This window comes from Python bivittatus, unplaced genomic scaffold, assembly GCF_059951505.1.
Source record: "Python bivittatus isolate LINGU-HERP-01145 unplaced genomic scaffold, Pbiv_v1 ctg000430_np1212, whole genome shotgun sequence".
NCBI lineage: Eukaryota > Metazoa > Chordata > Lepidosauria > Squamata > Pythonidae > Python > Python bivittatus.
This window is the reverse complement of record NW_028277071.1, coordinates 3,520,000-3,532,674: the sequence shown is the minus strand read 5'-3', so window position 1 is coordinate 3,532,674 and position 12,675 is coordinate 3,520,000. Positions and strand designations below refer to the sequence as shown.

Sequence of the window (12,675 nt, the reverse complement as noted above, 5' to 3'; positions counted from 1 at the left end):
TTTTCTCTGTGAAAAAAAAAAAATAGATGGCAAGACTAGGACAATCCTCCATGGTAGATTAGGTTAGGATGTTCATGGAAACAAGTTACTTGGAAGAGAAATTTGGCTCCCAGCTCCCTTCATACAGCTTTGGTGTTGTGACAGAGGAACTGCTACTTGCATAAATCTGGCTGTAAAAAAATATAATTGAATTAAGTATGTGGTACAATATATCAAAGAAAACACACTGGCTTCTATAGGCTGAAACTAAAATTGCTGAGGTTTGGGAGAGGGGGTGACAAAAAAAATCCATTCTCTAACACTACTATATTTGCTTGGCATATGAATCAAACAGGTAAAGGCAACAAATATTTAGAAACTACAAAGGCCATAAAATCTTAATGCATAGGAAAAAAACAGTGTACATGTGAATATATAACAGACACAACCAGCAATACTTTTATACTCCACAGAAGCTTCAAGACCAAATGGCACACTCCCTACTACACAACCACACACATGTGAGCATACCATATATGTAACCGAATTCAAACTGTGCTCTTACTCTCATTCACTTCCAGATCTATTTTACATGTATGTCCCTGGCATGACTGAATACTTACATAACATCCTCAAAGAGGTCGCTAGAAGGAGGTGTCTTGAAGTCCATCATCCTATAAAACAGGTAGATCTGAGAAATGGTGCCAGCAATGTTGATGTCCCCTGCCTGGTATTGCTTGTGAAGAATAGGCAGAGGATCAGCAATGCTGCATTTACTATAAGAAATGTTGCCGATTACTGTTGTCCAAAGCATTGATAGGAACACTGTGGACACACCACATAGAAGGAAACAATTCATTCTGCAGCTCACATCACCTTTTTCCACCTTACCTTTCCTTATGGATTTTGAGTTTAAGACCCAAAGAATTGCTTGGTGTGCATCTGTGTGTGTGTGTGTGTGTGTGTGTGTGTGTGTGTATGGAGATCTTGGGAAGCTGAGACTTTGAGATAAAGATCATATGTGGTCAAGCACTGGCTAATTTTAATTGCAGATGGGAATGGTGCAGGGCGTATTAACAGTTATTGATCCACTTGAGGTGGACAATCATGGTTATACTAATTATTACATTTGAGATAATCACCAACTTAGAATCCCAGGCCTTAGGAAACCCTGAAGAAGAAGGGGTATTTTGTTTGTTATGTCTCAGAAGAAATTGCCTCTGGTTGACACCAAGTGATAATGGGATTTATAACGGGTAACAGCAAGCCGGAAAACAGCAAGGATGGAAAAGAGAAAAAATGCAGGCATGAAATTAGAAGATATTTGCAACATTTGTATTTATAATAGTGAAGGGGGAATCCTTGTGAAGTCCACAGTTAGTAAATATTATGATTAGATAGATGATAGATAGATAGAGATAATGATGATGATGATGTTAAGTACATAGATAGATAGATAGATAGATAGATAGATAGATAGATAGATAGATAGATAGATAGATAGATAGATAGATGATAGAACCATGAAGCAGCAATGAAATGTGAGGTAGACTTTTCCTTGTATAGAAATTCCTGCCCTGCGGCAAAAGTAATGTTATAGATGACCCTATCTGGGAAAAATAGGAAAGCGATAAGATAATCAAGACTAACAAAAGAAACTCAGAAAGAGACCAAAAAAAAAAAAAAATGGGGAGAAGGAAGGATTGAGCTGGTTAATGGCTTTCCTCCTGAATGGAAACAAAGAGTTGCCAAACTATTGATGGCCTTGAAAAGGTTTTCCAGATGCTTTCAGATTAGCAAAACAGTTTCCAAGGAAGAAGGGATGAGACATTGAAGAGCAAATGGCTCTTCCCTTAATTAACAAAGGAACAGTCCTGGAAGAGGCTATGTCTCTGACAACATTATCTTTGACACATATCCTTTTGCCATTTCAATCATTGTTTTATTAAGTTTCAGCAATCAGAGATGCCAGTGGGAAGAGCTGGTATATACTACATAATATGAAGATTGACAAGTCATCTTTGGGTAGAACATTAGGGTTTCAGTTCTAATCAGGAAGGGAACTGGCCCCTTACATCAGTCTTTGAGTCTTGTGGGGTTGACCTTAGTATGAACTTCACAGAAACATTAAGCCAAACTACAGAAAACAAAAGGAGTAACATCAGTTTGAAGGAATAGTATCATGGGACCAGTTATGGAGGAGGCACAAATGAGACCAATTTGCCAGGACAAAACAAAATATTTGTTTGTTTCTGTTTGTTTATAGCATTCATTTCCTGTGAACTTCATGAGGATTCCCCCTTCACTAATATAAATACAAAAGTTGCAAATAACTTCAACTTTCCTGGCAGTATTTTTTCTCTTTTCCACCCTTGCTATTTTCTGGCTTGTTATTACTCATTCCAAATCCCATTATTGCTCGGTGCCAACCACAGACAATTTCTTCTGAGACATAACAAACAAAATACCTCTTCTTGTTCAGGGTTTCCTATAGCCTAGGATTCAAACTTGGTGATTATCACAAAGATGATAATTAGAACTGTAATAATTAGTATAACCATGATTTTATACCTCATGTGGATCAAGAACTCTTACTAAAACCTGCATCATTCCTATCTGCAATTAAAGGTAGCCAGTGCTTGACCACACTTGATTTTTATCTCAAAGTCTCAGCTTTCCATTCCCTCCATAAATACACACAAACAGACATGCACACCAAGAAACTCTTTGGGTCTTAAACTCAGAATACGTAAGGAAAGGTATGGTGGAAAAAGGTGATTGAAGTTCCAGAATGAATTGTTTCCTTCTGTGTGGTGTGTCCACAGCATTCCTGTCAATGCTTTCACCAACAGTATTGTGTACCATTTCTCATAGTAAATGCAGCATTGCTGATCCTCTCCCTATTCTTCACAAACAATACCAGTCAGGGGACATCAACATTGCTGGCATCATTTCTCAGATCTACCTGTTTTACAGGATGATGGACTTCAAGTCACCTCCTTCTAGTGACCTTTTTGAGGAAATTCTGTAAGTATTCATTCAGTCATGCCTAGAGCCATACATGTAAAGTAGACCTGAAGGTGAGTGGCAGTAAGAGCATTGTTTGAATTGTGGTATGTATGTGGTATGCTCATGTGTGTGAGGGTCTCTAGCAGGGAGTGTGCCATTTGGCCTTGAAGAATCACTACAGTATAAAATAATTGCTGTTTTTATCTTTTATTTATTCAACTGTATACTGCCTTTGCCTATGCGTTATGATTTTATGGCCTTTATAGTTTCTAAATATTTGCTGCCTTTACCTGTTTGATTCATCTGGTGCCACCAAATGCCAGGCAAAGAATGTTAGAGAAAGAATGTTTCTTTTTGTCACCCACTCTCCCAAACCTCAGCAGTATTATACTTGTCCTGGAGAAGCCAGTGTCTTTTCTTTGGAGATATTGTACCACATATTTATTCAATTATATTTTTGTACAGCCAAATTTATGAAAGTAGCACTTCGTCTCTCACAACACCAAAGCTGTATGAAGGGAGCTGGGAGCCAAGTTCCCCTCCCTAGTAACTTCCTTTGATGAACATCCTAACCTAAGCTAACATGGGGCATTGTCCTAGAAAAAAATTACAGGACACCAAGCAGGAGCATAAGAAACCTGGTTTTCCTGTCGGTTGCCAGATCTTTCTGATAAAGAGCTTTGATTAGTTTAGTTGCTGACTACTTAAATAAGCGGTATGAATCAGTCATATTGCTTCTTACATATATAGACTGCATCAACTCCTTATATTATACTTGAAAGGAAGGACAAAATAGGTATCCTATTCTGAGTTAAATGTATTATAGCAGATCATATACCTCTCTCTTCAGGGTGATAACTCAGATTTACCAACACATCCTGGCTTTGGTATTTGCTGTCAAGGAGATCAATACTAATCCCCAAGGATTACCCAATGTAACACTGGGCTTCCAAATCTATAACAGTCATTTCACTCCAAAATGGATGTATCATGCCTCAATGGAAATCCTTTCCTCTAAAGGCAGATTAATCCCTAACTACAACTGTGACATCCAGAAATATCCAGTAGCAATAATTGGAGGACCGGACACTGATGTGTGTCTTCACGTGGCCATCATTCTTCAGATCTATAAATTTCCTCAGGTAACCATGTATGTGGAGTATGGACAAAATCCAGTTAAATATTTCATTCCTTTTAAATAGGACTTGATCACTTGGAAAAAGTAAACACTGACTGAAATCAAGAGGCATATCTTTTTTTTCAACCTGATTTTGAAATCTGTGAAATATGCTTATCATGGCTGCTAGTTCTTCAATTGCCTGGGTAATAATATGTGGATGGAGAGCATCATGCATGTTACCTGGGGCTAGGAAACTCCTGGTATACCAAATGTTACTGGCTGCAATCAAAAAACATACTTTATAACTAAATTAGCCCCTTTTCTGAGTTCCCACAATAAAGTATGTCAAATGTGTGTGTTCATACAGCATAGGAAGCACCAAAAAACCCTAAGCAAGATTAAGACAAGCAAAGATTAGTAAGTTGTGCAAAACTAACTTGTCTGATTGAAAGTGCTTGAGGAACACAACTGCCAAATGTAAAACTGGTAATATGAAATGGATCTAAACCTTTGCTTGTGCTCTAGAGTTACTACATATATCAAAACAGTTTAAAAAAAAAAAAAAAAAAGCAAAGCCTTTTGTCTCCTTTCCTAATTCTTCTGTAATTTCTGTAGTTGACGTATGGCTCTGCTCCAGCAACAAATAAGGACAAACAGGCTGGTTTCTATCACCAAATGTTTCCAAATATGGACCATCAGTATAAGGGAATTCTTCAGCTTCTGCAGCATTTTAAGTGGACCTGGATTGGGGTCTTGTCCGTGAGTAATGAGAATGGGGAGAATTTTGTACAAAATGTGGTACCAAGGTTTGCCCAGAGCGGGATCTGCTTTGACTTCATTGAAAGATTCCCAATCATTTCTTATTCCACCGACATTGTCAATATGGTGAAAGAAGGAATTAAAATGTACTTTGTTGTCATGAACAGCACTGTCAATTCAGTGTTAGTCCAAGGTGAAATTGATGTAATGATCGTTTTGAGAATGTTTCCAACTGCGTCAACATTTTTAGAGATACCATTACAAAGAAATGGTAAAATCTGGATTATGACAGCCCAGATGGATTTCACATCTCTTCCCTTTCAGAGATGGGAAGACCTAGATTTTCTCCATGGTGCTCTATCTTTTGCAGTTCATTCAGTGGAGGTCCTAGGGTTTCAGGACTTTCTTCAGACAATAAAACCAAACTTCCATCAAGAGGATGGCTTTATTAGCGTTTTCTGGAAGGAGGCGTTTGGATGTGTGTTCTCAGGTTCCATGGTAGATGGGGAACCCAACTCCATGATGGACAGTCAACTGATCTGCACTGGGGAGGAGAAGCTAGAGGCCCTCCCTGCATCTGTTTTTGAAATGGACATGACTGGCCACAGCTATAGCATCTACAATGCTGCGTACATTTTGGCCCAGGCATTACATCTTGCTCATTCAAATACCTTCAAACATAGATCAAGAAGAGGGAAAGTAAGATTTATTGAACTTCTCAAACTTCATCCATGGAAGGTAATGTCTCAAAGACAATAAAAAGTGTCAGGTGTGTAGATTTGTCCATCTCTCATCTACTGGCCTAAATAAACATTTAGTTTCAAGGACCCTAAGAAGTGTCAAGTGCGTCAATGTCTAACTCATCTAATGGCCAAATTAAATACTAGTTCAAAATCATTTTGCTTTTGGGCATAGTGTATTTCACCTCCAATTAAATAAGAATTTTAGAATAGATTATGTTACAGAAAAGAGCAGAATTCCTTCCAAATGCGCAGGACACTCAGATTCACAATTCTGACTGAATGCCTGTACTCCTATTGTTTCCTTCTCTTCACTTTTTTCTGTAACATTTAATAATTAGAAAAGCACTGGTTTTTCCAAGAGTTTGACTCTTTCGGTTAAATAATTCTGCATACTGCTAAAGAAGATAAGTATTCCCTCTTCCCGCTGCTAACTTCAGAAGAGATTGGAAATTAATGTATGTCTTAAAATACTTTATCCTGCTATCTCCCTTCTGCAACAGGAAGGGAGGGGGCAAGGGGTGTCTATCACTCTGCATTTATATTTTTTTAAATTCACAACAGTGTTAACCAAGTGGTTTAACTAAAGCCTAGCTGGCAACCTGTCATGGCTAGCAGAACTTTGATTTTAGATCCACTTCTCCCTCTTTGTAATTTATGTTCGATAGGCTTGATCATTTACCAGGCTGTCATCTTCCCTCCTTTCTCTCCTTTGCTGAACTGTTCTCATTCTTCAGCAGTCTGAAACTGTTTAAACTGAAACTTGCTTGCTAGCTATCTTCTCTGTTTGAACCACTCTCTTCCTGTCAGCTCCTTAGCCGGTTCAACTTCCTTCCTTCCTTCAACTCTCAATGAAAGACTCTCAGTCTATGCAAATTAATAATAATAATAGTAATAGTAATAGTAATAGTAATAATAAATCTCTCTCATAGCTCTTTCCCAGACTCAGATTATCAGATTCAAGGAAGTTTCTATTTCTTTGAGAAGTTGTAACAGGATGGTAGACAGTGTTTGTCTCCTGCATTAAAGTCTAAGCTACATATAAAAATGTTTATTCCCATATTCCTTAAATGGAGATAACTCTACACCACTTTATAGGTACTCATGAATAGTTTGTTTCTTCCTTCCTTTTATTCTTTTTTTCCCCCCGTTTGTCTCTGTGTGTATGTGTCTTTCTGTGTGTTTTTTAGCTGAATGAAATTATAAGAAGCATCTCATTCAATAATACTGCAGGGGAAACATTATCTTTCAACCATAATGGAGAACTAGAGGCTGGATTTGATGTCATCAATTGGGTCACATTCCCAAACAAATCCTTTTTGAAAGTCAAAGTTGGTGGAATAGGATCTGTGACTTCACAAGTAAACATGTTAATGATCTATGAGGAAGCCATCATTTGGCCAAAGAGGTTTAACCAGGTACGGTCAAAACACAAGTTGGATAAACCAGGTTCACGTTACTAAGGTTTAATTGAGTAGATGGCTTCTCATGTCAGAAGTTCTGAAATATGTGCCAGGGAAACCTTATACTGATTAATGTTTTAGGGAGGAAGGTTCAATTTGCATACTCCCTCGAAGTTTGAAAAAAAACAAAAAGTGAGAAGTAATGTAACAACATGGCCATGTGAAAAAATCTTTCATATACTCATATAATTATGAAAAACGGAACACATTCATTGTAACAAATATGGATACAAATATTGGGATAAATAAGTCTACCTATCCCATGAAGATATTTATACTGTATAATCCATATCATTATACAATCATATATCATCTTAAATCTCAACCCTGATTGCTCATTGGAAGGATCGATAATGAAGCTCAAGCTCAGATATTTTGGTCACCTAATGCGAAGAGAGATCTCGTTGGAGAAGACCCTGATGCTGGGAAAGATTGAAGGCAAAAGGAGAAGAGGACGGCAGAGGATGAGATGGTTAGATAGCATCACTGAAGCAATCAGAATGAAACTGAGCAAACTCAGGGAGGCAGTGAAGGACCGGAAGGCCTGGCGCAATATGGTTCATGGGGTCACGAAGAGTCGGACATGACTTAACGACTAAACAACAACAATCATCTTAAATCACAGCAGAGGTCATCATCTAACAGATCTTGGTGGATGATGAAACAAACTAAGCCAAGTGGTTTGGCTTAGTAGTTCATTACCAGAAGAGTAGAAAATCCCAAGGCTGTAGGAAGTTGAAAAAAAATTCCACAAAGAGGACAAAGGCGAACTCCCTCCATACTGTTGTTAATAAGCTATGTGCACATATTCCTGTGCTAAGAAGAAGATGAGCTTCACTCAAGGAGGCTTTTACCTTACAATTGTTCAAAATACATGGCAAAGACAATGAAAGGCAGCTCTGTAAATCCCATAGTATTTTCCTCCCCTTGCATCTATTTAGTGACATCACTGACAAGACCTCTCACCAAACCTGATACAGAGTGAGAGCCTAAATGAAGAATAACTATTAGAACACAGTCTTGGAAAAAACAAAACGTTCTCTTCTTTCCTTTGTGAACAGGCCCGGCCACTTTCCTTGTGTAATAACTACTGCCATTTGGGTTATGCTAAGACCAAAATAGAAGGGAAGCCATTCTGTTGCTATGATTGCCTTCGCTGTCCAGAAGGGAAGATTTCCAATCTGATAGGTGAGTGGCGAAAGACGAGCAATGCAGAGTTTGCAGACATGTTGATATATTAGGTGGTGTAGATATTCACTTCAAAGCAGCCAAATGTGTGTCACAGTTGATAGTTGCAGTGTAAGGGTATAATCTGATATGAGTACAGATCTTAATACTATTTCCTCACACACTGAAAAGATGTCTATTTATCTATTTGTTTTCTCTAGGCGGGTCAGATAATGACAATGGTTGGATGCAGAAATATTTGATATTCAGTCTGTGCAGAGACAAAATCTCTAACAACTGCTTCAGAAAGCACATGAGCACCAACATAACACCCAACTGCAACATCTTCAAGCTGTTAGTCATCCCAAGCAATGACAGAGCTTTAAGATCATGCAGAGAGGAAATATTTTTGTACTTCTGCACACCCAAAGCCACGTTTGGAGATCAAATCCTGTGGTCAGCACAGCCTATTTGCTATTCCTAAATTGAATTATGTAAAGTGACTGATGATAAATATAATGCAATTGAATTAGAGGTAAATATGAATGGAAGTTCTTCCTTCCTTCACCATCCCAGAAGAATGTTTGCTTCAAAAAAGGGATGGCCTTTCAGAATTGATTTCTTCTATGAAACAGAAACTCGGGAAAATGCCAGGTTTGACAAAGTAAAACACCTCTAGTCTTCCTCTTTTAAATGAAAAGAGGGGGAAAAATTAACATTTACTTCTCAGCACACATATGCAATTATGATTGACAGGCAGGACATTCAGTGAAATACACATTAACCAAGGAATGGTAACAGGGGCCCTCTCAATTTTAACTTCTGCAATAATGATCAAATGCAAAGGACTATGTCACTGCCCTAGCATTGACATGGAAGATCTTGAAGTCGTGGAGAGTTTCTGCCTTTAACATCAACCATCAATAGTAAAGGAACAAGAAGTCAAGAAATACACCTCCGACTAGTTCTCAGTAGGGTAGCCATGAAGATCTTGGAACATATATTCAAATACTGTGATGTGACAGTGGTGCAAGCCATGGTAATCCCTATGACACTCTATGGAAGGGAAAGTTGGACTTTGAAGAATAGGATAGAAAGATGCTTTTGAACATTGCTATTAGAGAAGATGGGTGAAAATACTATGGACAGCCAAGAAAATAAATGACTGGATCATCAAACAAAGCAATGCAGAGTTTTAACTCTAGGCATAAATGACCAGGCTCAAATTATCATACTTTGGACACATTCTGCAAAGACCCAGCTCTCTGGAGAAGGCTCTAATGCTGGCAAAGGAAGAGGAACAAGACAACCAGCAGCAAGCTGAATAGTCGCAGTCAGTGATGATGAGTGCACCATTGGAAGACCTGAAAGACCAGGTTAGGGACAGAGTACAAGGAGAATATCTATTTATGCAGTCACTGAGAGTTGACACCAATTTGGTAGCACAAAATCAGTCAATAATCAATGTCACTGCCATGGATAAACAAGGAAATGGCAATAAATCAGGGAGAAACAGAACAAGCCGCACTTCTCAGAGACCCAGGATAGCTTTTCTGTGGAGGAAGCATACTAAAATTTCAACCCTTGTCATGGACAGGCCTTCCTGTCTCCCTCACCCCTCCCCTTTGTGCTTGCAAGGTCACTGGAATGCGCCACTTTCTTTCAGGTGGAGTCCTGAAAAAGGACAGGCTGTTCTTCAGCCTCTTGTAAAATTTCTTACCACAACACTTGCACTTCACACAGTGTTTATTTCAACCTTAGAGCTACAAAGAAAGTCATTCTTGGTCTTGCATCCTTTCCTTCCTTTTATGGATATTTTCATCACCTGCATTTTTGCTTCATTCTTTCACAATTATCATAGCCAATTTGGTGTAGTGGTTAAGACAGTGGACTCGTAGTGGGCGAATCTAAGTTCTAGTCCCATCTGGCCACAAGAGCTGTATAACCTTTGGCTGTTCCCTCCCTCTGAGGCCCAGGAAAATGGCCATGGCAAACCATTTGCAAAAAATGTTTACAAGAAGCTAAATGAGTTGTCACGTCTGACTTGAAGGCAATGCAATTACATCTGTAAATATCTCAATAAAGATTTCAAATTCTTTGAGTTAGAATCTCTTTCAAGTTCAGTTTTACTCCTGGGAAAACTTAACTTGAAAGACATTCCCATATGGTTTTCTTCATGCCCTATGCCAGCAGTTATAGGTTCAAGAGATCAGATTGAGATAACAAATCTTTATGGCATCCTCACAGCAGTGCATAAATGCAAGAGCTCAAGAGAAACAAGCAAGCTTCTTTCAGCAGTCAAAGTTCTACATGGAAAGCTTGAAGATCCAAGAATCAGATTTGAGAGTTGTCTTCCGCCAGTGCAGAGGACAGGCAGGGGTTCCAAAACAGCACCTCTTCAGGTGATGCGGCTTCAGGATGGAAATTGTTTGTTAACGGAAACTTGACTCCTAAGACTTTATTTTATTCTTCTGACTTAGGCATGCTTCTTGTCCGAAATTAAGCCTCTTTCTTTGGAGAAGCAACACTGAACAGTTTTGTCCTCTTCTAATTTTCTACATTTGCAAGGGCTGGGCATCAGGTAACTAAGCCCGCTCTTGTTCTGCTTGCAATCGGTAGTGGATTACCTGACTGCCCCAGAACTACAGTTCTAACTTGGCCTGTCACGTTTAATCTTGTCAAGATTCGCAAAGATCAGGAAGGTGTTGTCAAGTGCTGGGTGTAAAAAAAAAGGAAAAAAAAGGCAAAAGGATTTGTTCAGTATTTCTAAATATGCGCTTAGATTGCTCATTCATATGACAGCTTATGAAACCTCTATTTCTAAAAAAATGAAAATAACTAAGTAGATTTGAAGTGGAAAGCAACCCCAAATATTACCTAAACAAAAAAGGGACAAAAGGAGTACTAAATGGGAATATGTGCTAATCTATGGATATATGAATATATGTATGGGCATGGAGAGATAAAACATGTACATTAAGTATTTTTGTCATCCCCCTCCATCATACAAAGACAAGAATCTATTAGGAAAGACTTTATTGGTACAGCTAATAAATGGGGCCATACTTGACCGAATCTATCATGAAAAATATTTCCTGTTTTTGCCAAACTTTTCTGACATCATGTTCCATTCTGATTAATTTCAGGGCAACCATCTTTCTAACCTGATTCTTTTTTCTAGATATGGATGACTGTTTTTCATGTCCAGAAGATCAGTATCCAAACAAAGGTCAAAATTCATGTCTTCCAAAATCTGTAACATTCCTGACATATGAGGAAACATTGGGGACCATCTTGGCGATTTCCTCTGTTTTGTCTTCTGTGATTGTATTGTTGGTTCTGGTTATCTTCATGAATTACCAGGACACTCCCATTGTCAAGGCCAACAACCAAAACCTCACTTTCGTCCTTCTCATTGCCCTCCTGCTTTCATTCCTTTGTGTTTTCCTGTTTATTGGCAAACCCCATAAAATAACATGTCTCCTCCGACAAAGTGCTTTTGGCATAATATTTACTGTAGCTGTATCATGCGTGTTAGCAAAAACCATCATTGTCATTTTAGCTTTCATGGCCACCAAACCAAAGTCTACGATGAGGAAATGGGTGGGGAAAAGATTGGCCATTTCCATCATAGTTTTCTGCTCCTTCATTCAAGTAGTTCTTTGTACTGCCTGGCTGTTGACCTTTCCTCCATTCCCCGATTTCAACGTGCACTTAATGGCAGAAGAAGTTGTTCTGGAATGTAATGAAGGCTCCTTTGTTATGTTCTACTGTGTCCTGGGCTTCATGGGCCTCCTAGCCCTTGTCAGCTTTACTGTAGCTTTCTTTGCCCGCAAACTACCTGACACTTTTAATGAAGCCAAATTCATCACCTTCAGCATGTTGATCTTTTGCAGCGTTTGGCTCTCCTTTGTTCCTAGCTATCTGACCACAAGGGGAAAACATATGGTCGCTGTGGAGATCTTCTCCATCATAACATCCAGTGGGGGGCTCCTTGTATGCATCTTTTTCCCTAAATGCTATATCATCATATTGAAGCCTGAACTGAATAACAAGCAGCAACTGAGACAAAGAAAGAACTGAAAGATCTAGGATTGTATTACTTTGATTTAGGCATGCAAAAGCAGTAAGACCCCAAACTGAAGACCTATAACCATTTGCCATCTTCAAGTTGCAACTGCTTCTACTGCAACTGGGATTTTGCAGCTGATTTTAGCAATAGCAAAGCTGTTTTTTTTTTTAAAAAAATAATTTATGATATTCCCACCCATATCTGTATGGATAGTTGTTCTAAAATTATGCTAAAATGAATGAATGAATGAATGAATGAATGAATGAATGAATGAATGAATGAATGAGTAAATAAATATTGATATTTAAACAAATCCATGATTTCCATGCTAAGGATAAACTCTTGAATGGTGAGAAACAACTGTGA

The 12,675-nt window shown here is 38.5% G+C and overlaps 1 protein-coding gene across 1 annotated transcript; it reads left to right on the top strand.

Moving 5' to 3' along the window:
- The first annotated feature begins 3,986 nt into the window (after positions 1 to 3,986).
- On the top strand, positions 3,987 to 12,320 carry LOC148215278 (vomeronasal type-2 receptor 26-like). Its single transcript, XM_088144006.1, has 5 exons — positions 3,987 to 4,130; positions 4,724 to 5,605; positions 6,798 to 7,025; positions 8,132 to 8,258; positions 11,419 to 12,320. Exons 1-5 carry the CDS (start codon positions 3,987 to 3,989, stop codon positions 12,318 to 12,320), a joined length of 2,283 nt encoding a protein of 760 aa, XP_088000132.1.
- The last annotated feature ends 355 nt before the right edge of the window (positions 12,321 to 12,675 follow it).

Excerpts from the sequence above, each read along its gene's own strand:
- LOC148215278 (XM_088144006.1), top strand. The coding sequence starts at position 3,987 with ATGGAAATCCTTTCCTCTAAAGGCAGATTAATCCCTAACTACAACTGT. Across the intron at positions 4,131-4,723 it reads AGATCTATAAATTTCCTCAG|TTGACGTATGGCTCTGCTCC; the intron begins GTAACCATGTAT and ends TAATTTCTGTAG. Across the intron at positions 5,606-6,797 it reads TCAAACTTCATCCATGGAAG|CTGAATGAAATTATAAGAAG; the intron begins GTAATGTCTCAA and ends TGTGTTTTTTAG.